The 26,133-nt window shown below is 39.8% G+C and overlaps 1 protein-coding gene and 1 long non-coding RNA gene across 12 annotated transcripts in view; one reads left to right on the top strand and one right to left on the bottom strand.

Moving 5' to 3' along the window:
* Window positions 1-1,015: 1,015 nt before the first annotated feature.
* Window positions 1,016-26,133, bottom strand: part of LOC138987920 (uncharacterized) — a 34,030-nt gene continuing 8,912 nt past the window's right edge. The window contains exons 2-3 of the long non-coding RNA XR_011464207.1: window positions 7,921-8,088; window positions 1,016-1,151 (exon numbers count right to left, since the gene is read on the bottom strand). This is a non-coding gene — a long non-coding RNA (uncharacterized lncRNA). The remainder of the gene's footprint in view (window positions 1,152-7,920; window positions 8,089-26,133) is intronic.
* The window catches only part of BEST3 (bestrophin 3), a 55,948-nt gene continuing 41,943 nt past the window's right edge, over window positions 12,129-26,133 (top strand). The window contains exons 1-5 of one of the 11 annotated variants that reach the window (XM_070370579.1): window positions 12,129-12,290; window positions 12,713-12,802; window positions 14,175-14,356; window positions 17,584-17,678; window positions 18,140-18,373. In XM_070370579.1, the coding sequence (XP_070226680.1) occupies window positions 14,205-14,356; window positions 17,584-17,678; window positions 18,140-18,373 (481 nt within the window). In that variant the 5' untranslated portion in view covers window positions 12,129-12,290; window positions 12,713-12,802; window positions 14,175-14,204. The remainder of the gene's footprint in view (window positions 12,291-12,712; window positions 12,803-14,174; window positions 14,357-17,583; window positions 17,679-18,139; window positions 18,374-26,133) is intronic. The other 10 variants (XM_070370585.1, XM_070370589.1, XM_070370582.1 and 7 more) reach the window with 10 other exon arrangements.

Genomic DNA, 26,133 nt, shown 5'->3' with positions numbered 1-26,133 from the left:
GCAGCCAATGGGAGGCCCTGGCATGAGCTTGGAAGGCAGAAAGGGAGTAAGAATGGACCATTTGTTCACCTGGATTTCCTGCTTGAATACCATGGGCTGTTCGTATCCTGCCCCTGAAGGCCATAATCTTATCAGGAGTTCCTTCAAACTGTTTCCTGTATCATATTTACATACCTCATAATTTTTTAGTACTTCCTGGCCTTTGGACACCATAAGATGCTCCAGGCTCAACTTATATTTTCCTTGGAATCAATCATTTCTGCAAGAAGCCCATTAATTATTTGTCCGGTCCTAGTATACACATGGTCTCATAATTCCTGACCCATTGTATGTGTTAGTCGTTCAGTCCTGTGTGACTCTTTGTGACCCCATGGACTGCAGCCTGCCAGGCTCCTCTGTCCATAGAATTCTCCCAACAAGAATACTGGAGTGGGTTGCCATGCCCTCCTTCCAGGGATATTCCCAACCCACAGATTGAACCTGAGCCTCTTGCATTGCAGGCAGATTCTTTACTATCTGGGCTTCCGGGGAAGCCCCCTGACCCATACCACTGAGGGAAAATTTTTTACTAATTAGAGTCTAATATTTGTGCACAGTTGTGTCTTTAATCTGACATCATATGGTCAAAATATTGTTTTTCAAATTTAGTTAATTTTTCCCCAACTTCTTTCATATGGTCATGATATTCGTTCATAATACAATTGCATCTATTTGTTACTCTTTGTATTCTAATTTGGGCTCCCCCCCACATTCTGGTTGATTTTAATTATTTCTTTGGGGGGTATTTTGGTTCTAAGCGTGAGAGCCATTCATAAAAAGAATAGCAGGTAAATGTCCCTCCCCCACCCCTGCTATCCCAGTCCCACTTCCTCACTCTTTCCACTGCACTCCTACCTCATGCCTCAGTAAACAGTCTCATTAGGTTTAATTCTTCTTATGTTTCTTTTGCACAAATGAACAAATACATGTATATTTTGTTACCTCTTCTTGTGTCTTCCATGAAAGGAGGCACACTATAGCAACTCTTTTTTTGTTGTTGTTATTCAGGTATAATTCACATAATATGAAGGGCTTCCCTGGTGGCTCAGACGGTAAAGTGTCTGCCGACAGTGCGGTAGACCTGGGTTTGATCTCTGAGTCAGGAAGATCCTCTGGAGAAGGAAATGGTGAAATAAATCATTTTAAAGTGTGAAATTCACTGGTGTTTAGTGTATTCACATGTCATAAAACCACCATCTCTCTTTTATTCCACATTTCCACCACCCTGAAAGGAATCCCCATACCATTGAAAAGTTACTCCTCATTTTCCCCTCCCTCTAGCCCCTGCAATGACTAATCTGTTTTCCATCACTATAGATTTACCTATTCTGAATATTTACTATAAATGGAATCACAATATGTGTGAACTTTGGTATCTGGCTTCTTTCACACAGCATAACATTCTGATGCCCGTCCACATTGTAGCATATATCAGTATTTCATCTCTTTTTATGGCTGAATAATATTCCATTGTTTAGACATACCACATTTTCTTTATCTGTCCATCAGTTGAGGACATTTGGGCTGTTATCATCTTTTGGTTATTGTGAATAGTGGTGCTATGAATATTTATGTACAAGTATTTTAATATATATTTAATATGTCAGAATATAGGTCTAGGAGTAGAATTTCTGGATCATATGGTATTTTTAACTTTTTGAGGAAATACTAAAATATTTTCCACAGTAGCTGCATCACTTTACCTCTCCCCAGCAGCATATGAGTGTTCTAAGATCTCCACATGCTCACCAGCATTTGTTATTGTGTGTGTTTGTTTTTAAATTACACCCACCCTAGTGGGTGTAATGTAGTATCTCACTGTGGCTTTGATTTGCATTTTCCTAATGGCTGGATGGCATCACTGACTTGATGGACATGAGTCTCAGTGAACTCCGGGAGTTGGTGATGGACAGGGAGGCCTGGCGTGCTGCGATTCATGGGGTCGCAAAGAGTCGGACATGACTGAGCAACTGATCTGATCTGATCTGATCTGAATGATGAATGATGTTAAGCATCTTTTCAGGTGCTTAATTTTCTATAGATATGTTGTTTTTTTTCACCCAGTAAATGCTGGAAATCACTCCATATCAATTCACAAAGATTGTTCATATTCCTTTTGTACCTGCATAGTAGGTGAATTTTGTGAATTACCATAGTTTATTCAACCAGTTGCCTAAACATGGGCATTTAGGTTTTTTCCAACATTTTTCATACAAAAATAATTCTGCATTGAATAACTTGGTACATATGTATTTTCATATTACTAGAGGCATTCTTTAGGTAAATTCTTCATACTTCATGTGGAAATGGGATTGCTGGCTCAAAAGGTAAGTTTGAATGTATTTTTGTTAGACATGAATGAAGTTAGCAAGGAACAATACTGTTTCTCTTAAATAGTTTAATGATAAATACAAGGATTGAAGCTCAAGAGGAAGAAAAAACTCAGCTAGCTGTTTATCATGAGAGAAAGGAAACTTGTATAAAAGTTACTTTTTAAAGATAATCTTGTGTGCATGCTCATTTGCTCAGTCATGTCCAACTCTGTGCAACCCTATGGACTGCAGCCTGCCAGGCTCCTCTGTCCATGTGATTTTCCAGTCAATCTTATCTTATAATAAGATAATTCTATGCTAAGGGAAAATAGTCTTGTTAGCACACAAACATACCTCATTTTCCTAAGGTTAGGATTTACATTTTTATAGAATTCCATGAGGTCTAATAGAAGCTGAGTCCTGAGTATGCTTTTATGCAACTCATTTTTGTGTTTTTAATTTAATTTGATTTTCACACTGTGTGAAAAACAGGATTAGAAGAATCATGAATCATTCCAAAATTATCAGGGTATGTGGGAGTGGTAAGGAGTTAAAAGAGAAGATACACTCAATTCTCAGTTTACTTCAATTTTCAAGTCACAGAAATATTGAAACATATCAGAATGAGTTCTGAGATACCACTTTAACAGTGGATCTGAATAGCCACATCTCTCATATACTATTACTCTGCCATTGGGATTTAGTCATTAAAATTCTACTGAGGGACTTCTACAGTTTAATCTTTACCAAGAATCATACCTCCCAGTCCAGAAAGGCCTTCAAGATCAAGAACCTCAAGAGCCACAAGAATGATATCACCACCACCTAGATTATCATCAGAGAACATTTACTGTAGTCATCCTTTCATTTTAGTGTTATTAGAAGGCAATGGCACCCCACTCCAGTACTCCTGCCTGGAAAATCCCAGGGACGGAGGAGCCTGGTGGGCTGCAGTCCATGGGGTCACTAAGAGTCGGACACGACTGAGCGACTTCACTTTCACTTTTCACTTTCATGCACTGGAGAAGGAAATGGCAACCCACTCCAGTGTTCTTGCCTGGAGAATCCCAGGGACAGAGGAGCCTGGTGGGCTGCTGTCTTTGGGGTCGCACGGAGTCGGACACGACTGAAGCAACTTAGCAGCAGCAGCAGCAGCAAGGGATGTTCAATGTATTTGTCACTAGCCAAGTGAGCATTCAGTCCATGCCTGGACCAAATGATGCTATGAAGTAGTCAAAAGAAGTAAAGGAATCAATTTATTGCTGCCTCTACCCGTATAGCTCTTTAATGTACAGTGGTATCTCCTTGAGGTCAGTTTAAAACAAAGAAACTGAGAGGCACTGTTCCAGATGGGTTGCCTGGAAGACACCATTGACACCCCTACTCTGTGATTAGTTAGCTAAGGATACAGAAACTCAGGAGACAGAAATGCAGAGAAGTAGCATTCCACAGTACAGAGAGAATGCAAAGTCAGTTCTCAGGGGTCTTGAATGATATCTGACTTTAGCTTTCTGGAGTACTGTAAAACGTATACCTCTGCAGGAAAAACTGTCTTTTTAAAAAATTCTATAAAAACCATGCATACAAAAAATATGATCTAAATATCTGAATAAAAATATATGTTCACTTATTTACTCCACAAATATTTATTGAGTGCCTACTAGATGCCAGACACTTTTCTGGGTACTGGATCTAAAGCAATTAACAAAGAATCATGGCAACCTATGGACTGGGAGAAAATATTTGTGAACGATGCAACCTACAGGGCTTATTTTCCAAAATATACAAACAGCTGGAACAACTGAATAACAACAAGAAAAACTAACTAATCAAAAAATGGGCAGAAGAACTGAATAGATATTTCTACAAAGAAGACATACAGATGGCCAACAGGAAAATGAAAAGATGCTCAACATTGCTAATTACTAGAGAAATAGAAATTGAACTGCAATGAGGTATCACCTCAAACCAGGCAGAATGTGCGTGTGTGCTTGGTTACTCAGTCGTGTCTGACTCTGTGACCCCATGGACTGTAGCCTGCCAGGCTCCTCTGTCCATGGGATTATCCAGGCAAGAATACTGGAGTGGGTTGCCATTTTCTCCTCCAAGGGATCTTCCCAATGCAGGGATTGAACCTGCGTCTCTTGTGGTTCCTGCCTTGGCAGGCAGATTGTTTACCACTGAGCCATGAGGGAAGGCACACTGAGCAGAATGGACATCATTTAAAAATCAACAGATAGTAAATGCTGGAGAGGGTGTGAACAAAAAGGAACCCTCTTACACTTCTGTGGGAATGTAAATTGGCATAGCCACTAATGAAAAACAGTATGGAGTTTCTTTAAAAAACTAAAAAAATACATGCGCCCCAATGTTCAGAGCAGTGTTATTTAGAGTAGGCAAGACATGGAAGCAACCTAAATGTCCATCGATAGATGAATCGATAAAGAAAATGTGGTGTATATATATATTCAATGGAATATTACTCATCCATTAAAAAGAATGAAATAATACCATTTGAAACAACATGGATGGACCTAGAGATTATCATATTAAATGAAGTCAGTCAGAAATAATAGGACAAATACCACATGATATCACTTAGATATGGAGTCTCTAGTATGATACAAATGAACTTATTTACAAAACAGAAACAGGCTCATAGATATAGAAAACAAACTTATAGTTACCAAAAGGGAAAAGGAGTGGGAGAAGGATAAATTAGGAGCTTGGGATTAGCAGGTAAAAACGGGTTGTATATAAAATAGACAACCATACTGTACACCACATGGAAATATATTCAATATCCTATAATAAAACATAGTGGGAAATAAAACTGAGCCACTTGATTATACATCAGAAACTAACACAACACTGTAAATTAATTATACTTCAATTAAAACATTTTAAAAAATAGTCATGGAAACTGATCTCATGATATTTACAATTGTGAGAAAAAGTGGAATCCTGTCTAGCCTCTTTTAAAATTTATTCATTCAAAAAATATTAAATGAAATAGGACTACTGGTGGCACTTTGTCTTCTTCAGTAAACAAAACTGAGACATTCGTGCCCTCGTGAAATCTCCAGTTTAGTAGGGGTACATAAGCAATAAACACAATAAATGTGTGAATTATATGGTAGAGTCAAGGGAGATAAGTGGGGTGGATAAAAGGCAAAAATAGAGCAGGGTAAGAAGGGGGATCAGGTGTGCCAAGGGGAGGGAGGTGTGCAGAGTCAGCAGGCAACTTGAAGTAGGGCAGTCAGCTCACTGAGAAGATATTTGAGCAAAGACTTGAAAGGTGAGGGTGACAGTCCCTCAGATACCTGGAGAAAGACGAGCCATCCCTAAGGCTTTAAGATGGGACCTGATGTGTTCAAGGAAGGAGAGGAGGCTAGTGTGGCTGGAGAGGGTCTACAGGAGAGGTGACAGTAAGAGGAAATGAGATCAGGAGAAATGGGAGCAAACCGTGACAGACCTAGGACTATTTAAGGACAGGGTTCAAGAGGATACATGCATCCCGATGTTCACTGAAACACTGTTTATAGTAGGCAAGACATGGAAGCAACCCAAATGTTCATTACGGGACTTCCCTGGTGGTGCAAGGGCTAAGACTCAGTGCTCCCAATGCTGGGGGCCTGAGTTCGACCCCTAGTCAGGGAACTAGATTCCACATGCCCCCACTAAGAGTTCTCATGCCTCAACTAAAAATCTGACATGCTACAATGAAGATGGAAGATCCTGTGAGCTGGAACTACAAATAAATAAATATAAATAAATAAACAAATGTCCACTGACAGATGAATGGATAAAGAAGATGGGGTACGTATATACAGTGGAATGTTGTTTGTTGTTGCTGTTTTGTTGCTGGCGTATCTGAAGGTGGAATATTACTCAGTCATTAAAAAGAATGAAATGTCACTTGCAACAACATGGGTGGATCTAGAGGTTATCATACTAAGTGAAATAAGTCTGATGTAGAAAGACACATATCATATGATATCACTTATATGTGGGAATCTAAAAATAATGATGCAAATGACCTCATTTACAAAGTAGAAATAGACTCACAGACTTAGAAAATGAACTTATGGTTATGGGGGGAAGTGTTGGGGGAACAGGATAGACTGGGTATTTGGGATTGACATGTATACACTGCTATATTTAAAACAGACAACCAACAAGGAACTACTGTACACAAGTAAATAATAAATTAAAAATTAAAAAAAAAAAAAGAACTTGGGCTTTAACTCTAAGAGATGAAAGAAGCCAGGGAGGGCTTTAGCAGAATGGCATGAGACACCTGACTTGCCTTCCACACCACCTTCTTGTCAGAGGAGACTGGAGGCAGTAGAGAAGCGGGGAGACCTCCTGTTAGAATAAGCTGGGAGAAAGATGAGGGGGCTCTGATGAGGTGGGAGGAGCTGAGACAGCGATGTGAGATGAGACAGTGAGGTGACAGATTCTGAGTAGATTTGAAGGTGGAGCCAACAGGATTTGCTCAAAGATTGGACTGTGATATGAGAGAAAGGGAAGCTGCTGAGAACAACTCTAAGGCTTTTGACCTTTTGGAAGAAAGGAATTTTCACCAACTGAGATGAAAGGTGGCAGGAGGAGCATGTTTTAGGGGAAAGACCAGGAGTTCAGTTTGGAGCATGTTGGGCTTAAGATATTTAGGAAATTATCAAGCCTAGCTCTGGAGTTGGGTGAAAATCTGGGCTGGATGTATAAACTTGGAAGAAGCATCATGTAAGATGTTAACTGCATATGATTAAATATGAAAATATGAATGTGGTTCTAAAAATACAAAATTTTATGAAGCAAAAATTTGAGTTTCTCCTTCACTGTATTACTCCAAACCCATGACCCTTTTCAGTAGTAACATTATTAGGGAGCTAGTATGTAAGTGTTAAGAAACTAAAAATGTCTTCAGAATATGCAATCTGCCATTTCAGAGATCCAGAAACAATCCTTGTTCTAGGATCTACGCGCATATTTTTTTTCCCATTTATCTGTATCTTCCCTTTGTGCGTATGTGCTCAGTCGCCTCTGACTCTTTGCAATCCCATGAACTACAGCCCATCAGGCTCCTCTGTCCATGGGATTTTTCAGACAAGAATACTGGAGTTGCCATTGCCTATTCCAAGGGATCATCCCAACTCAGGGATCAAACTCTCATCTCTTGCTTTAAGAGAAGCATCATTGCCAAGCGGATTCTTTACCACTGTGCCACCTAGGAAGCCCTATATCTTCCCCTTATCTACACTGTAATATAATTTCCAGAATGGCCATCTTCTACCATTAAGGTACTGAAGTAACAGAATTTCACAGCTGTTTGGAATAAACATTATACTTGGCTTTGCATATCTTTTCTTATGAAATTAAACTGATTTTTAATTGGCCCTATGTTGCAATTTTTTTCTTTAGCCATCTGGAATGTGCCTGAGCTAAGCGGTACCATTGATTTGAGAAATATCATTGATTATAGAGTACAGGATACACTTTAAGCACTATAGTAATAATTCTCTAGACTCTAGGCTTTCATCCCTAAAATAGAACAAAGTTTCCGTACCTTCCATTAGAAAAAGGTGACCTTCAGAATGTGAACTAATGCATTTCTGTTCTGTTGAGTTGGCAATTACTCTTGTAAGGAAAGTAATGATGACTTCTCAAATAGCCAGTCTTACAAGTTTAGACCTTCATCTGTAATAAAACTCAATAGTCTTTCACTGTTTCTTCCCTGGAATAAAGAGAAAAAAAGTAATTGAAAAAGAAAAACAAATCAAATCCACTTTAGTTTGATTTTTGACAGAGTTCACTCCAAGCCCATGTATCAGAAGGCTCCGTACATCTGGATAGACACACGGTTTATCCCAGTCAGTTATTGGTTACACAACTATTGCATCCACCATGGTAGTCAATAAATAGGGAGAGAAAAAAAAAAACAACAAAGAGTAAGGCATAAGTTCTCAAGAAACTTACAGTTCCATTAAGCCAATAAAAATTTACCTTTAGGGAAAAAATATCACTGTGAATGATTCTCAGACCAACTGAATCAGGTATCCTGCTGACAAAAACAGTAATGTCTGACTGTTCTCAATTCAAAGTTTACTCTATGAATTTTTCTTGCAACTTTAGCGCTAACTGCTATCTTTTTCTAGGGAGATCCAGCACATAACAAAGTGAATAAGTGCCAGAAGCAGTAACAGAAACTGAAGCTCAGCCAATTATATTTAATTCAATAACTTGATTTTTACAAACACACGAATTCCTACTTGTGATTTTACTTTGCAACCATTTGTTTTCTGATAAAATGTTTCTATTTGCAAGATCAAATAAAACATGTCAAAATTACATGGCACCCTGCAAAGAACTGTGTCACCTGAACAAATTTGTTCTTGTGCTGCTGCTACTGCTGAGTCGCTTCAGTCGTGTCCGACTCTGCGTGACCCCATAGACAGCAGCCCACCAGGCTCCCCCGTCCCTGGGATTCTCAGGCAAGAACACTGGAGTGGGTTGCCATTTCCTTCTCCAATGCATGAAAGTGAAAAGTGAAAGTGAAGTCGCTCAGTCATGTCTGACTCTTAGCAACCCCATGGACGGCAGCCTACCAGGCTCCTCCGTCCGTGGGATTTTCCAGGCAAGAGTACTGGAGTGGGGTGCCATTGCCTTCTCTTCATGTGCAAACAGGCTCAAAGGATGAAGCAAGGGTCATATCAGACTTCTCCTTCCTCCTTCTCCTCTCCCTCCCCACAGCTCCCTCCTTTCTTTCTCCTCCAGTGGTAGTTTGCTCTGGGCTCTCTCTCACCATCCTTCCTCTGCATTCCACTCACTCACCACCCCAGGTAATGCTAGAACAACCATAATAACTTTCAGACTGATTCCCTTCCTTAGTCCCTGCCCACTCAAATGCAGCACATTCTCATCTCATAGACTCATCTTTTTGCAACATAGATTTTTGTCAGGCCCTTTTCCTGTTCAGAAATGTTTACTAATTCAATTCCTTATTCCCCATTTAATAATGTTCAAAAATCTTAGAGTCAGAATAAAAAATTACAAAATACAACCATTTCTAGCCTTTGGTTAATATCTGAATGCAAAGTTTCACATACATACGACTATGTTCAACCTAGTGCTCAAAAGAAATTTGATAAAAGATTTTTCACACCAGTGAAAATGAATAGCTGGTTCCCTTTTAGGAAGTGGCGTGGTCTATCTAAACTTGCTGGGTTTTGTTCCCTTAAGGAATAAAGGATGATTTATCTTGACATCTATGGATGAATATCAGCATTTCCATCACTTAGAAATGATCAGTTATTCTTTTTTTATGAATTGTCCTGTCACTGGAGGTTTACTGGAATTAAAGACAAATGTATTTATCAGGACTGCTGAAAACCAGAGTGGTCAGGATGGCAAAACTTGATGCTTGCTGTCAATAGAAAATATGGCTGGTATGGTTATTTCATAGAGCCCTGACATCGCCTAAGTGTCTACCACATTGTTTGCTATTTATTAGAGAATTTAAAGTGCCTTCTGCAGAAGTCTAAAAAGATTAACTTTATAACTAAATGATTACCACCCCCCTAAGGAAGCATGATAGAGTACCACTCTATTCTTTATATGTTGTTTTACATTTTATTTTTAATACACACGTTAACTTTAGAATCCAGAGGGGAAAAAATAGTATGCCTGTTTAAACAAGAAACTTTAAAGTTTCTTGAAAAATTCATACAGGGACTTCCCTGGCAGTCCAGTAGTTAAGACTTCATCTTCCAATGCAGGGGTGAGAGTTCAATTCCTTGCTAGGAAGCTAAGATCCCACACGCCTCATGGCCAAAAAACCGAAGCAATATTGTAAAAAATTCAACAAAGACTTTAAAAATGGTCCACATCAAAAAAAATTTTTTTAAGTCATATGCATAGTTAGCTTTGCAATTTGGGGTTTGCCAGATGTTTGAAATTTGCTGTAGGAGTTGGTCCTGTCTAATGAATTAATTTCTGAATGGCATGGTACCTGTTAGAAACAGCCACCAGACTCAGAGTTCAACAATGGCAGTTTGTTCATTCAATCCAGTCATTACTGACTAATTTGCATTTAGAATGCTAACTCAACCATTACTTGGTCATTCCTGAAAACAGCCTGATTAGAAAGATAATTTCCCCTGCTTAAAAGTGAGACCAGCCAACAGTGGTCCATAGAGGAGGCCAGTTCCCCTGTTATTCAGTCATGACTGCCGGGAATTAAGCCACATTTCAGGGCCACCACATATCCAGTAAGACACCCCAAAGTGCGATTCAAAAAAAAAAAAATAGCTCCAATGTTTCTATTTCATAAGCACTTGGATTTAGATTTGCTCAAATTCTACGATGATCAGCCTTGAAAGCAACATGGGTCTATCCAACCACTTTTCACAGCAATCCAAATATAAAATATGCGGCAGTGTAGCTGTACTTTTAAAATGTTCACAAACTCCCCCAAATGTACTAACAGTAGTATCAGAGTGACAAGGTGATAATCAGACGACAGATACATATTCAAAATCCAGTATGCACTGGACTCCGTGCTGGAGCTATGTACAGGGATGGGGGCAAGAAATCAGACATTCACAAGTCTATTTTTGCTCTAAGATACTTATAGTTTGCTAAAGAAACTAGTCAAGTGCAAATGAACACTGTAGGAAAATTTTCAATTGTATTTACTTAAAATTTTTAAATAAGCATCTTTTTTTCTACATCTTTCTCCACAAAAACACATGTTTTGTTTTGTTTTTTTTACAGTCATCTGATTTAAGCTTAAGGCATGGTGTTTAGTGCACATGTTACTTTAGAAGGTTGGAAAACTCCCAAGAATTGACCCTGAAATTATGTATTTCATGATTTAAAGAATGCTGATGAACACTGTCTTTCCAGAAGGGAAGCATAGAAGCATAATCAACCTGAGAGAAGGCATTTTGAATAATTAAAACGTGTTTCTAGCGGACCACAGACAGATGAAGTGAAAGGAAGTGTCGGTCGCTCAGTTGTGTCCGATTCTTTGCAACCCCATGGACTGTAGCCCTCCAGGCTCCTCTGTCCATGGGATTCTCCAGGCAAGAATACAGAGTGGATAGCCATTCCCTTATTCCAAGGGATCTTCCCGACCCAGGGATCGAGCCTGAGTCTTCCGCATTGCAGGCAGTCTTTACCATCTGGGCTACCAGGGAAGCCGTCACGGAAGGATAACACATGTAGTGAATCAGTGTGTTATCAGTTTCCATTACTGAATGCCATCATGTGTAATAATTGTCTATGCTATTCTAAAATATACAAACACATCACTCTCAAACATACATGCGTTTTGTTTTTAATAGAAGAGTGTCCTCAACATTCCTCAAATGAGTGAAAATCCTGTTTACGTTCTTGTCTGCCCCAGTTTATGGCTTCACGAGAATTTATTCTCCTTTTAAGCACACACAGACTGTACTAATTCCCGTTTTTGGTTGGTGGAGCCTCTTCAGAGCATGTTAGGGGCAAAGGACTTTCTTCCTTGATCCCAGGATAAGGTCAGAATGAAAATAACAGTCTTAAATGACCCCAGCTCCTTCACGCTACCTCCAACTCATTCAAAGGAGTGCTTTGGGTGGCAGGTGGAGTTATAATTAGAGATTAGAAAAAAAAAAAAAAGCCACATCAGCAGCTGTTGCTCCTGTTTGTTCCCGGCTGTGGCTGTCACCAGTGGGCAAACTGGCATAAATAGGCCTTCGCAAGTGGAAAGTCATTTAACCCCTGTCCTTGTCACACTCCAAGTCCTCTCAGTGGCCAGAGAACAGAAGGAAAATCTGACTGTGCATGCGCGGAGGGTGAGCCGAGAGTACAGCCCCAACCCGAATGCACCTCTGCAGGGGGAGCCTGGAGACTGTCTTCCCTGTCGGAGACGCCGGACACTCCAACCCAAACAAATAGGTTAGTGCGCAGAGTAAACCTATGCATTTTAGCTCTGACCTCTTGTCGATGTGATCTGGGTTTTTCTGACAGAGCTGTAATGGAAGGGTGACTGTTAATTGAGAGTTATTTGAGGACTCATTTAAAACTCCGGTGCCCATGATAACAAATTATGAAATTGGGCTTAATTTATTATGTTCCTCTCCCAACTTTGCTGTACTCATATTAAACAAATAGAAGAGATGAAGATGGAACAATGGAACTGCTTTTGTAACCTGAGTCCCACAAAAAAAGTAATGGCACTTAACTTTTGCCAAAAAGTCCTGTTTTCTTTGTTAAAAATCAGTCATGTTGAAGGCTTAGGTTGGTGATTACAAAAACTACAGCTTCAGAATATAGTTTAAAATTTTCACGTTTTTTTTTGTTTGTTTGTTTGTTTTTAGGGAAATTAGGTAAATGGGAATTAGATTGTTTCTTTACATCTGAATAAAGACAGAAGATGTCCTTGTTGATGGTAAAATGTGTGCCATAAGGTACTATGTATATAAGAAATCTGCTATAGGATTTATCAGTTATGTCTAATACAGTTCTACCTAAAAATGTCATAATTTCAGCCTAAATAGCTCTGTAGAATCCTCCACATAGATCCTTTCCAAAGCAAAAGGTTTCAAAGAAATTTCATTTTCTATGTGCTACATGTCAGAAAGCTGTAGAGCAGGATTTCCAAATAAAGACCAGCTTCAGGGCATCTTCTCAAAGCCTGAATATTTAGTGTCGTGGTGAAAAGCAATGGAATTCCAGAGAACTCACTGAAAGCTAGGATTTGGGGCCCAGTTCTCATCCTACCTACATCCATGGAACAGATCCAGGTGGAAAGAGTCCTAAACAATAGCCTCATTTTTTTCAGTTCCAAAGAGAAAGTGACCTAAGCATTTTACATGAGACTTTTCAGTGGGAAAATGCACCTTTCTTAGAATCACTGGGGCCTGATGTTTTTTCTACCTTTTGAAGTACACAGAGTGCACTCCGAGCTCCACTAAAGAGACAATTAAATTAAAACCACCAAAAGTAACCCATCAATTAAATTCCCAAAAGGGGCTTGCTTCTCCTGATTTCTGAGAGAGCTGTAACTTCCTTCAAGGAAATTCAAAGGCGAAATAAATGCCTATTTACATACTTTAGCAAATAAAGACCCAAACTGATTTGGGTTTGACTACTGATTTTGAAAATGTCAATGACAAACTGAGAGAGTAGTTTCGAAACATATGCATTACCATATGTAGAATTGGATAGCCAGTGGAAATTTACTGTATGGTGCAGGGAGTGCTCAAATCCAGTGCTTTGTGACAACCTAGAGGGGTGGGATGGGGTGGAGGTGGGAGGGAGGTTCAAGATGGAGAGGACATATGTATATCTGTGGCTGATTCATGCTGATACAACACAAATGTTGTAAAGCAATTACCCTCTAATTTAAAATAATTAAACTTAAAAAAACAGCAAAAAAAGAAAATATCAGTAAATGTAACATGTATCAATACCTTAAATCTTCCCATGGATGCAGAAAATATATGATAGATGATATTACAATGTATTTCATATATCTTATTTAGTCATTCAAATATTTATTGAGTGATAGTCATATAATCTCTAAATAATATTTAGACATGAAGGCAAGCTTAAGATGTCTAATATTACTTTTTCCAGAACTACTCTCCTCCCCTTTTCTACTAAAAGATTTAGCACTGAGGTTGTGGTTATCTCCAAATTCCAAATTGTTTCAAGCTAAGAAAGGCAAATTAGTAAAGAAGACTAACTCGTTGCTGTCTAGGATTTCTTTGAGATATAGATTTATGCTCTGTCTTAAACATCACTTTTTACTTGTGTTTTGTCTTCTTGCTCTTCTAGAAAAACAAACAAACAAACAAACTGTCCAAGATGACTGTCACTTACTCCAGTAAAGTAGCAAATGCAACTTTTTTTGGATTTCATAGGTTACTCCTCAAGTGGAGAGGCAGCATCTACAAACTATTGTACAGGGAATTTATTGTTTTTGCTGTACTTTACACGGCAATAAGCTTGATGTACAGGTACTTTCCTTTGCATGTGTTCTTAAATGGCCATCAAATAGCATATATGAATACAGTCTCAAAAATCCAAGTCCTTTGGTTGCCTCTGACTTTTGCATTATGTAATCTCCTCCTTTGCATGATTCTCTGTCACCCTCTTGTCCCTGGGACTGAGTATCTTAATCCACACCTAACCATTTTTGGGATGTTAAATGGACTCTAACCCATCATGTTTAGGTGGTTCCCATTCCAGCCCCACTTGAACTGGTCGTGATGAAGTATTATTTGTGCTTCAGGAATTTTGCTCCAGGCAAAAAATGAAAGATTTATACTTAGATCCTCACTAAGTGATGATTTTTACCACTCAAAATCATTATTTTTGCCTCTCTGAATGATATCGTTCGAAGTTTGAGTTTATGATTTGACTGCTTGCAGCGACTACTTACATAATTAACACTTTCATAAATAGTGTATACCAGGCAACTTTCCTTCCTTTTTCCTGGAATGACAAAATCTTATCTAAGATGGTGCCCCCAAACTTACCAATATCTCAATTAAAGAAAAAGGCTAAAAACGAATTTATTTTCGTCATATCTTCAAAGTTGAAGGCACATTATATTCACAAAAGATGTTTATTCTTTATAACATCACAAACTTTGCCTGTCAGATTGACAGGTAATTTGAGCAACATTACTTCCATGAAATACTTTTATGACTAACAATTATAGTCTTAATAAAATTTTATCAGTATTATAAATGGGAAGCTCCATGAGTTCTTTTAATTAATATTGATTGCACAATTTCTTCTCAGGGAGAAGTTAAAACTTAAAATAGAAAAGTTAAAGGTTTTTGAGGCTGTATTTCCACCTTTTCTGTGCTTATCAGTTTGTTCTTTCCCTTCTGCATACCATGAACAAATTTGCATGTCATTGCTCCCACATGTATTCCTCCTTGCAGTGACAGGACCCCATGTGAAGAAGAGGGAAGTTAATTTGACTGGTTGATAATGACCAAAAGTGAACAGTTATTTTGCTATATATCAAAACTACTGTTCCCCAAAAATGTATATATTGGTATACATTTTGGCAAAATATCTTTAAAAGGGAAGTTTTATTAAAAACCTCTGATGATTTTTTGAATAAATCCTCTAAATACAGTATTATTTTGACAATTTATTTGTATGTCATTCAATCCTTCACAATATCAAATGGTGGAAGACACATGACGTTTCAGGATAATTGTCTCATTTGTTTATTTTTACTAGTGTGTATTTATTGCTGCTACTGCTGGTTAGAATAGAACAGCTCTTAGAGCAGTTGCATCGTAGCCAGAGATGCTCCACTGGGCCTTAATTTTGGCTCCAATGTCTTGTTTATTTCCCACAAAACTGTATGCACATATTTTTTCTAAAGACCAAAATGTGCTTGTGTTTTTAACGATCATCATTATTTCAAGCCATTTTTCATTCTTTAAATTTCGAATGTAAAATCTTATTAAAATAGATCCTTTTATCTTGATCACAGCTCTACCAAGAACTAGGCTGAATCTGTTGAGAAAGTCAGACATGCCCGTAGACAAATATAGACAAATAAAAAAAATGAGTTTCATTCTCATATCCACTAACAATGCTAAAGTTTTTTAATCCCATTATAAGCAAATAGTTATGCTTGTCAAAAAATCATAAGATAGAACCCGAATTCACTAGCTTGATTATCTCTCTTTGTATTTTGGGATACATTTGACAAAATACTTGCTGTAGTACCTTCTAGCTAGTAAAATTTCTATGTGTCTATTAGCTTAATATTTTTTCCTTTGGCCAATTATTAATAGTAACAACCACTTTATTATTGACTGACATTATATACTAAGTGGTTTTATATATCATGTATTCTTTAATCCTCCTAACATCCCTGATACACAGGTATTATTATTATTATCCTCATTTACAAATGAGAAAACTGAGACTCAGAGAGAGTTAAAAATATGCTCAAAATCCAAATCTGTAAGTGGCAGATCTGGGACTCAAACATGGCTCTGTAAGGCTCTATGGTCTGTGCTCTTCACATTTAATTCTCTCTGACCAATTCAATTTGAGTCCCAGAAACCAATCTGGCTGTAACTTGTCATCAGCCTCATCTTGAGAGGCCTATCCACCAGGTGACGCCTTGCCTGTCATCTTTTCTTGACTGTAGAATTTCTGACACCCCCTCCAAAGCTAAGGCTGCATTGGGCACTCCAAGCCCACCCTGAATCCCACACACATCCTTAGCGCCAGCTTCCAGGTCTTCACCAGCAGTCTGATTGTGGCTCACTGTCACCTCATTATCCCTTTGCTTCCTTCCTCAAAGCTCTACTGACCCAAATAGGCCTCTGACATATGCCATAGTGGGTGTTTCCAAGGGAGTCCTGATTCTTTTCGAACAGCTGCATTCACTCATTTATTAAAATTCATCTGCCTTCTTTCCGGATTTCGATCATTATTATTAACCTGCCTTGAGATATCTCTTCTGATTCTGAATCTCCCCCTTGAAACATAAATATCAATAATAGCTCTATTAAATGGATTCATGTTTAACAATACCAAAAGTGGGTTTCTGTCAGATCTATAATATAAATTTTGATATTTTTATACTATAGAAATAAAAACTCACCACATATAATAATAAAAATTTCACTTCTAACTGTTGAATCTGTGTTGTTGTTTTATATTTTAAATAACTCTAGGCTTTAAAATAAACAGTTATAACATCCCTTGAGGTATAACACACATAACTAAGAATGTACTGAGTAGAATATTCATGAGAAAGTAAGATCAAGATGTCAAATTCAGGGTTATTATTCAATAATTACTTAATAAGCATATTCCAATAATAAACATAATTAAGACATTCTTTTTTAAGTGCATATGTTTAATAATTGGATAATGTACTCATTTATGAAGTATTTTGCTCCAAATCCCATGCATTAATCATATAAAAATTTAAAAATATAAAACATTCAAAATAAAATGGATTACTATGTCCCACTGTCTAATGACCAATAACATTTATGTTCTAAAAACATTAGTACTTAAAATGTTCATCAGTTAAAAAGCTTTTGAGATACATCAGCTTAGGTATAAAAGGAAAAGCTACTGCTCCTTTTAAAAAAACTGAGATTATTTTTGCTTGTTTGCAGTGAATGTCACTTGCAAAGCAGGTGCAGAAGTATAATATCATAAAGGGCTGTGCATTTTATTTTTGCTCCAGATTGTTACTTACAGGAGCCCAAAAACGTTTCTTTGAAAAATTATCAATTTACTGTGACAGATATGCTGAACAAATTCCAGTAACCTTTGTGCTTGGTAAGTATAGGTCACACGCAGCATGCAGCCACACAGCTGTCTCCGCGATGGTGATACCAGTGACTCTGCATGGGAGTGTTTCCAAGCTGAGAGGCATGCCTGAAAAGCCACTGCTTGCAATAGAACCAGAATCATCCATAAGGTTTACCTTCAAGACTGCTTTTGCTAAATTAACACCCAACAAGTTTGAGGTAATGATCTGCTCTTGGACAATTAAGCTTTCTCTTTACTAACTCTCCATTTTTTGCCATCAATATGTGAGTTCTAATATCCACTTAGTGTTATGCCATTGCCAGGCACAAATTACTTTTTTTTTTCTGGAGGGAAAAATCATAAGATATGGATAACTAAATGTTTTTACACCCTGATCTCTAAAAAAGGCTAAAATTCTGCTAAAAGCATCAGTGTCAACAACGTGTCTTCAGTAAGAAATTACTTTACAGTTTCCTGTTATTCTACAGGCTTTTATGTTACTCTAGTAGTGAATCGATGGTGGAACCAGTTTGTGAATCTGCCCTGGCCAGACAGGCTGATGTTTCTCATCTCCAGCAGTGTTCATGGAAGTGACGAGCATGGGCGCCTGCTCAGGAGGACACTGATGCGCTATGTCAATCTCACCTCCCTGCTCATTTTCCGCTCAGTGAGCACAGCTGTGTACAAAAGGTTTCCAACGATGGACCACGTGGTTGAAGCAGGTATTGTGAATTACTCTTCCTTCCATGGGGCTCCTCTCAACCTTCAAATTTCCTCTGAAAATATCTTTTATTCATCCATTCATTCATTCAAGAAACATTTACTAAATACCTATCCTGTGCCAGAAACAGTCCTAAGAGGCAAAAAATGAATAAGCCATCGTTCTTGCCCTCAAGAAGTTTACTTAGGGGGCAGAGCAAAGGAAACAGCAAACAGTCAACCTCATATTAAGTTGCCAACAGTCATAATATAGTAATATTATCTTACAATCTATAATATGATAATTATCCTATTACATTTTCATATTTCATCATATATCATTTTTAAAGAAATATAAACCATCTGTAATATTATCTTACATTGTCTAGTACTCTACAGCTTATGCACTTTCACAAACATTATTTCATTTGGACCTCAATAAAACCATGAGAGGTTCAGAGAGGATATGACCTTCCCTGGATCACATTGCTCATTAATGGGAGAGTCAAATTTTCAATTAAGACTCAGAACTCCTAACTTAATACTTTTCCCCAAACATAGCAGACTCTGAAAGGAAATAGCAATGTGGGTTTTCATCTACACAGACTCTGATAAGTGGCAGTAAAAGGCTGCTTCAGTGGAGGTCTGTTGTCTCTTCTGTTCCTCAGAGCAGACGTAGTTTTGCACCTGGGCTCCTGGACACAGGATGCTGAGAACAAATCATATTGAAGGATGGTTCTCTTTGCGGTTAATATTTAGCAAAAGTGAAAGTGATAAGCTGTTAATCAGCCTTCAAGGGGATAAGGATTAAATGAGATCATTGTTGGCAAGTACAGAATAAAAATGGGTTGTTGTGCTGAGTTGTCTTTGATCGATCTGAGAGTATGTTGGAATGTATAAATGAATATATAGTAAACATAGGAACCATGAGATGATTTTGCCTTTATGTTGAGTACAGTCTCAAATTAGCTTTCATTATCCAGTCTCTTTTTCTGAAATGTCCTTGAAAATACATAGTGATATGTATATATATTTTAAGAGTAGCATTTTTGCTTGTTTTTGGAGGTTTGGGAAATTTTTGTTTGGTTTTGTCTTCTCAGATGACAATATAGATAGTGACCAAGAACACAGAGTGAGAGTTCAACTCCTCTACCCTTTACCAGCTTCGTGACCTTGTCTAAGTTACTTTACCTTTCTAATGCTTCAGTTTCCTCATCTATAAAATGAGGTTATAGTGATGTTGTACAACCCTCTGCTCTCATATACCTCCTAGCTTGTTGTGAGGATTAAATAAGGTAATATTTGCAGTGTCTAGAAGCTTACTTGGCACATGGTATGACATGCATTCTTGCTTTTAATAATGAAATCATCTAGTGCAAAGTCATAACACAGGCCTTTGATCATTTTAGAAGGAAGAATCATTTGATGTGACATCCCAGGTCTTCCTTATCTATGACCAGGAGGCTGTGAAAGTCAAGATGGAAATAAGGAAGGAACGTAGAGACTGTTGTGAGGGGTACAGAGCAAGTTGTGAGAAAGTAATGAGTCACAGGGAGAAGGCAATGGCACCCCACTCCAGTACTCTTGCCGGCAAATCCCATGGATGGAGGAGCCTGGTGGGCTGCAGTCCATGGGGTCGTGAAGAGTCGGACACGACTGAGCGACTTCACTTTCAATTTTCACTTTTCACTTTCATGCATTGGAGAAGGAAATGGCAACCCATTCCAGTGTTCTTGCCTGGAGAATCCCAGGGACAGGGGAGCCTGGTGGGCTGCCGTCGATGGGGTTGCACAGAGTCGGACACGACTGAAGCAACTTAGCAGCAGCAGCAATGAGTCACAAGGAGTCAGTTACAGAGTCAGATGAAGGGTATAAATGGCCTGGCAAACATACAGGTATATTACAATGTAAAACCAGTCAGAATTTAAAGAAAAATTAACTGCCACCCGTCCTCCAAATTTAAAAGTGGAACACTGCTTCAGAATGACCAGGTTGAAAATGCCACTTGATAGGTTAATTTTCTTACTCTAATATCTAAAGGATAGAATGAGATAAGAATTTCAACCTCTGGAAAAAGTTCTAAAACAAATGAGAAAGATTTGGCTCATTCCAAAAGGACGAGTGAGAGCTAAAGTTTACTCGGATGGATAAAGGTGTCTCTAGTTCTGACGCATCCTTGGAAAGAAGAGGGCACATTCTGCCAGGAATCGGGACTCCAGGCCCAATTCTCAGAGCAGATCTCCTCCTCTCAACGTCACCTTCATATTAACAGCAAGTGGGGAGGTGGCAGGGCAGCTGGCAAAGGAGCCCCTTTTGGGACCCCAAGTCAGACATGAGCTCAACGAGGCCTGAGCTGTTCTCAGGTCTGAGGGGCAAGTAGAAATTGTGAGATGAGTGGGAGAATGATGTTTAACGATGTGAATTCATTTCTTTTAGGTGCACTGTTCATAACACCAATGCTTACTCATTATCAGACTTACACAAATGCCTGTTTTGGTTACTTGCATCCACCCTCTCCCCCTTTCCAAGACATTCAGAATACTCCAATACTTCTTTCTCTCCAACCGCCAGGACCCCAACCATTCCAAGGGCATATGAAATCATTTGCTCCTTGATGTGCATTTAAACAAGTATGTCTCAAGGTATGATCTGCAGACCCATGGGCCCTTTGCACCTTGAATAACTTGAGTTGTTTATTTAAAATGCAAACTCCTGGCCCCTGCCTCAGACCTAGTGAATCAGAACTATGGAAGGCCTGGGAAATCTGCATTTAAACATGCTCTGGTGCTGCTTTGTTTATACACTGGAGTTTGAGAAGTTCTGAGTCTTTTCTGAGATGCTTATGTTTTAATCCTTTTTCTCACCCCTGGGGTAAAAAGCTTTGGCATTCACCAACGAATTCATTACTAAAAACAAAGCTGTAACAGTTAATAAAAGGGTGAATTCAAGGTTTCGACCATGCTAGAGGCTTCAGGATTGTAGGGTGGCTTTGGGCAGCAGTTTGCTCAGAGGCCATCATCTAGGGCAGCAGTCCCCAACCTTTTTGGAACCAGGGACTGGTTTCATGGAAGATAATTTTTCTATGGACTGATGGGGTGGGGGGTGCTTCGAGGTGATTCAAGCTCATTACATTTATTGCTCACTTTATTTCTATGATTATTACATTGTGATATATAATGAAATAATTATACAGCTCACCATTTTGCAGAAACTGACAGGAGGCAGAGCTTAGGCATTAACACGAGCGATGGGGGCGCTATACAGATGAAGCTTCACTCACTCCCTTGCCGCTCAGCTCCTGCTGTGCAGTCCGGTTCCTAACAGGCTACAGGCCAGTACCAGTCCATCACTCGGAGGTTGGGGACCCCTGATCTAGGGGACCTGAAATTGACGTGCCTGGACACAGCAAGCATCATTCTCACTTTGGGTTTTTGGTTAGTTTGTGTGAAGAGTCTAAAGGAGGAAGAGAAGTGAGGGAGATAGGAGGGGGGCTAAAGCCTTTGCAATGCACTCTGGGGTCATAACTAATTCTCTCAGTGTAAAGGTCTCTACTACTCTTTTTCACTCACAAGTGTTTTCTCAAAAGGCAGAAAAGGGGTGGTGGATCAGCACGTGCCCACAGGAACACCAGGTTTACATATTATGTGGTCGGGCAAAGGTTCGAGCCACTGCCTTCCAAGCTGGGGCAGATGCTTCGGAGATAGGGTCCCTCCTGGCTGCCCCACTGCCACCCACGTGGGGGGCAGCCTCTCTGTCAGTTGGTGGAACAGACTTCCCAGACCTCCTGCTCCTTTCCCTAACAGAGAGGGCTGACTCAGTCTGCGCGTGGAGTTGGCTTCCAGGCTCTCCCAACCGGGCACGTCTCCTCTTCTCTGTCTGTCCTTGGCCTGTGCCAACATTTCTGGGAAGAACAGGAAGTTCAAGCATGGCAGAAAATGTTTGGCAGACTCCCTGAGCACAGAGCCAGGACACCTGCTCCGCCTGAGGGCAGAGAGGGCTGGTAGTAGAAACAGGGCCCCCTAAGGAGAGGTGACAAAGCAGGGGGGCACAAAAGCCTCAGTGGACTTCCCCACATAAAGCCACCTGTCAGGGAAGTAAATGTTCTCAAACTTAAATCAGTATTGCTAAAACTGCAGATCCTAAGATAATACCCCTAGCAATTCAGTAGGTCTAGGGTGGGATCTAGGAATGAGCATATTTAACAAGCTTCTGGAGACTTTGAGGCAAGAGGGGGTCTCTGGATCACACTCTGAGAAACAGTGGACTTCAGGGCAATGGCAGTTTCCTTCCATCCTCTTTGTATTGCTTCAGGGAGGGTCCCTGTCACAAAGATTCAGGACTAGCAGGAGAAAAAGAGGGAGAGGGTGGAGAGAATGAAGATCAGCATTTTCTTCTGAAGCATTTGGCTTCACTAGTGCTGATTGTTGAAGCAGTCTAAGCACAGGTTGGAAAAGAATTTCCAGACAGAGTATTTTAGAAGACAGAATTTACTGAGAACAAAGGACTGGGGTAGTAAGGAGCCCTGCAAAGACAGCAGGCTGCCTTCCTGACAGACCAGGAAGAGCTGACACAGGGAGAGCAGAGTGAGACATGCTGTTAGGACAGCGCACCAGCTTGAGGGAGAGCAGACCTCTTACATGGGCTTGTGGCAAGTTTTTATGGCCTCGGGACAAAGAAAATTCCTATGGAAAGGGGTGGTCATTGGTTGAGGGTCTTTTGGGTCTCCACCTTGCCTCATATGGAGCTGGGAGCTGGCCAGTTAGGGACAGAATGGCTCACGACAAACAGGATGGCATAACTCACGACAAACAGGATGGCCCATGCCAGTGGTTGCCGTGGAACTTGGCCAGTTCTGGAAATATTGCCCTAAGACCCCAGCCAGGGGCTCCACACCTGTGGACTAGGTCATTCACCTGCTGGTCCCTGAATATTCCTTGCCATTAAGTTGGACACTCAAGTTACATTATTCCAGGAAATTAGAAGAATCATTATTCTGGGAAGTACATAAACTTTGATGTTACATTTCCCAAATCATAAATTAAAAGTTCTTTATGCTCCCATGAAAATAGAAACATAGCAATCGAATGCAAAAAAACTGTTTATTATGCCAAAAGTTCCCTGCACTGGTCCATTTTCAAACATTTATTTGCCAGAGGAGCTGCAACCCAGGAGCCTCTGTTATTTTCCCTCTTGGCTACAAACCTACCCTGGAAAATTCCAGTCATTTCAATCACCTGCCCTGGAAGATGTCATTCATTCCGAGTCAAGTCAGTGGCTCAATTCCAGATCTTTGCCAATTTAAGTGATGGCCTTAATTGGGTTTATGTTACGGTGAGACTGAATCAAAACATTTTATCTGGAGTTTCGCAGTGATCAGGAGAAGAAAACATTTCCCTTCATAATTCCTTACCAGAAGTACAAAAATAGGTAAAGGGAAATGGTATACATTCCTCTAAAAGAAACAGTACTAAATCCGTTTGCTAAATCTGTCATGCGTTTGCTCATTTAACAAAGATTTATTGAGTGGCTACAGTACACTGGGGCTTCCCAGGTGGCACTATTGGTAAAGAAGCCGCCTGCCAATGCAAGTAGGAGATGCAGATTCAATCCTGGGTCAGGAAGATCCCCTGGCGAAGGGCATGGAAACCCACTCCAGCATTCTTGCCTGGAGAATTCCATGGACTGAGCAGCCTGGCAGGCTACTGTCCAAAGGGTCACAAAGAGTCAGCCACAGCTGAAGCTTCTTAGCACGCACACAGATAGTGTGCCAGGCCTTGTGCTGAGCACTGGAGCACAGCTGAAAGCAAGTGTGGGTATGGCCCCTGTCCTCAACTGTCAGTAAAGATTACTACAAATCTTTTCTTCTATGAATCATTTTCGGAAAGAAGCACAAATACATTTACAGTTGAAATTCACATCACTGCATTGAATTTAGGTTTCTCTGAAAAAGTTTCCTTCTGTGCATGGTAGCCTGTAAGAGTGGTTAAAAGACAATAAAATTTAGGGAAAGGACACTTCTGTTTTCTCAAAGGCCTGGAATCTTAACATGAAGTTCCTTGAGCTTCTGCTCTGATGAGAGAGAGCCCGTGAACATCCCATCAAAATTTTTAGTGACATGTATGGTTAACAGGCATAAATACAATCGAGTAAGCTCTCAATTATCAAATGATTGTTGAGATAAAAATTCTAACTCTAGATGCACTGACTGGAAGCCTAGCCCCACACTTAGATCATTTAATCTGTGATCTTCTCCCACTAAGTAAAATAGAATAGATTTTGTGTAGTATTGACTTTCTGCCCTGTGGTCTGCTGTTCGCATTTATCTGGATGCATTCTGTGGTGCTGGGGCTCCCTGGTCTCTCTGAAATTTCCCATTGTTCTGTGCTACAGGAGACATGATCAAGGGACAGTGGTATTCACGGCTGTGCCAGTTTTACTCTGTTGGCTGAATTTTAACAGTCTGAGTCAGTTACGCTATAGTCTCACATGATGAGCCCAGAACAGACTGAATGTCATCTTGTGAGTGAAACTTGACTCACCTATGCACACTGGATCTACATGAGACAGAAAGAGCACACGTCCTTGAATTAACACCATGGATGGGCAGTCTCGGCTCAGTGTTCGAAGGCTCTCACAGCTCTATTTGGGCTTCCTTTGTGGCTCAGCTGGTAAAGAATTGGCCTGCAATGTGGGAGACCTGGGTGGGAAGATCCCCTGGAGAAGGGAAAGGCTACCCACTCCAGTTTTCTGGCCTGAAGAGTTCCGTGGACTGTATAGTCCATGGGGTTGCAAACAGTCAGACACGACTGAGCGACTTTCACTTTTCACAGCTCTGTTTTAGGAGTTAAATCAAGGCTCGTCAATCATGTACCTCTCAAAGGATGACCATAGATCACGACATTCAGTGAATTATCAAGGGTGCTTATTTAAATTACAGCTTCTCAGACAGCCTATGAATCTGACTCTCTGGGGTTTGGGAGCCAGAAATCCACTTCTAAACAGGCTCCCCAGAAGCACTGTGTTTGACCCAGACCAAGGAAGCCAAAATGTCCAGCTTGCTGTGTGATTCTGCACTAGATGGAGTTGTTCTCAAACTTTGTTATAAGATAGAATCACTAGGGATCTTTTAAAAATACTGATGCCTGGCTCACATCCCCAGATTTTAACATTCAATAGTTATATGGTGTAACCTGGGCATTGGGAGTTTTTAAAGCTCCCTAGAACATTCTACTGTGCAGCAAAGTCTTGCACCAGAGCACATATATTAATTCCTCCAACTTTATCTGCAAATTGTCTCAGATCAATTTACCCAACGCAAATGGAATTCTGGGCCACATGGAGAGGCTAGGAGTTAAGAGCACTGATTTTGTGAATGGTATTTCCAGTGAGTCATGTGTAGAAGGCAGTGAGCTACCAAATAGGATACTAATTTAGAGACAGGAATATGGCAGACTAGAGATGTTTTGCTCACATTAGGAAAATAGAGGAGTTTCTGTCTGTGTTCAGCATTGCTACCCCAGAAACTGACTTTACTCAACCATATCCTATCTCAGGCTTTTCAAATTGTGGGTTGTAACTTATTCTTGGGTTCTTAAATCATTTTAATGGCTTGCAGCCAGCATTTTTATGGAATGGAATGGAACAGAGCAGAAAAATCAAGGGGCACCTCATCCAGAAAAGCCAAGAATTGTTTTGGGATATCTTTCTTTCTGTGGTTCATAGAGAAAAAAAATATGTCTGAATACTGCCTTCCACAATGCCTTCACACTGTGATTACATCTCT

The sequence above is a fragment of the Bos mutus genome, chromosome 5, assembly GCF_027580195.1.
Source record: "Bos mutus isolate GX-2022 chromosome 5, NWIPB_WYAK_1.1, whole genome shotgun sequence".
NCBI lineage: Eukaryota > Metazoa > Chordata > Mammalia > Artiodactyla > Bovidae > Bos > Bos mutus.
This window is presented reverse-complemented; position numbering and strand designations above follow the sequence as displayed.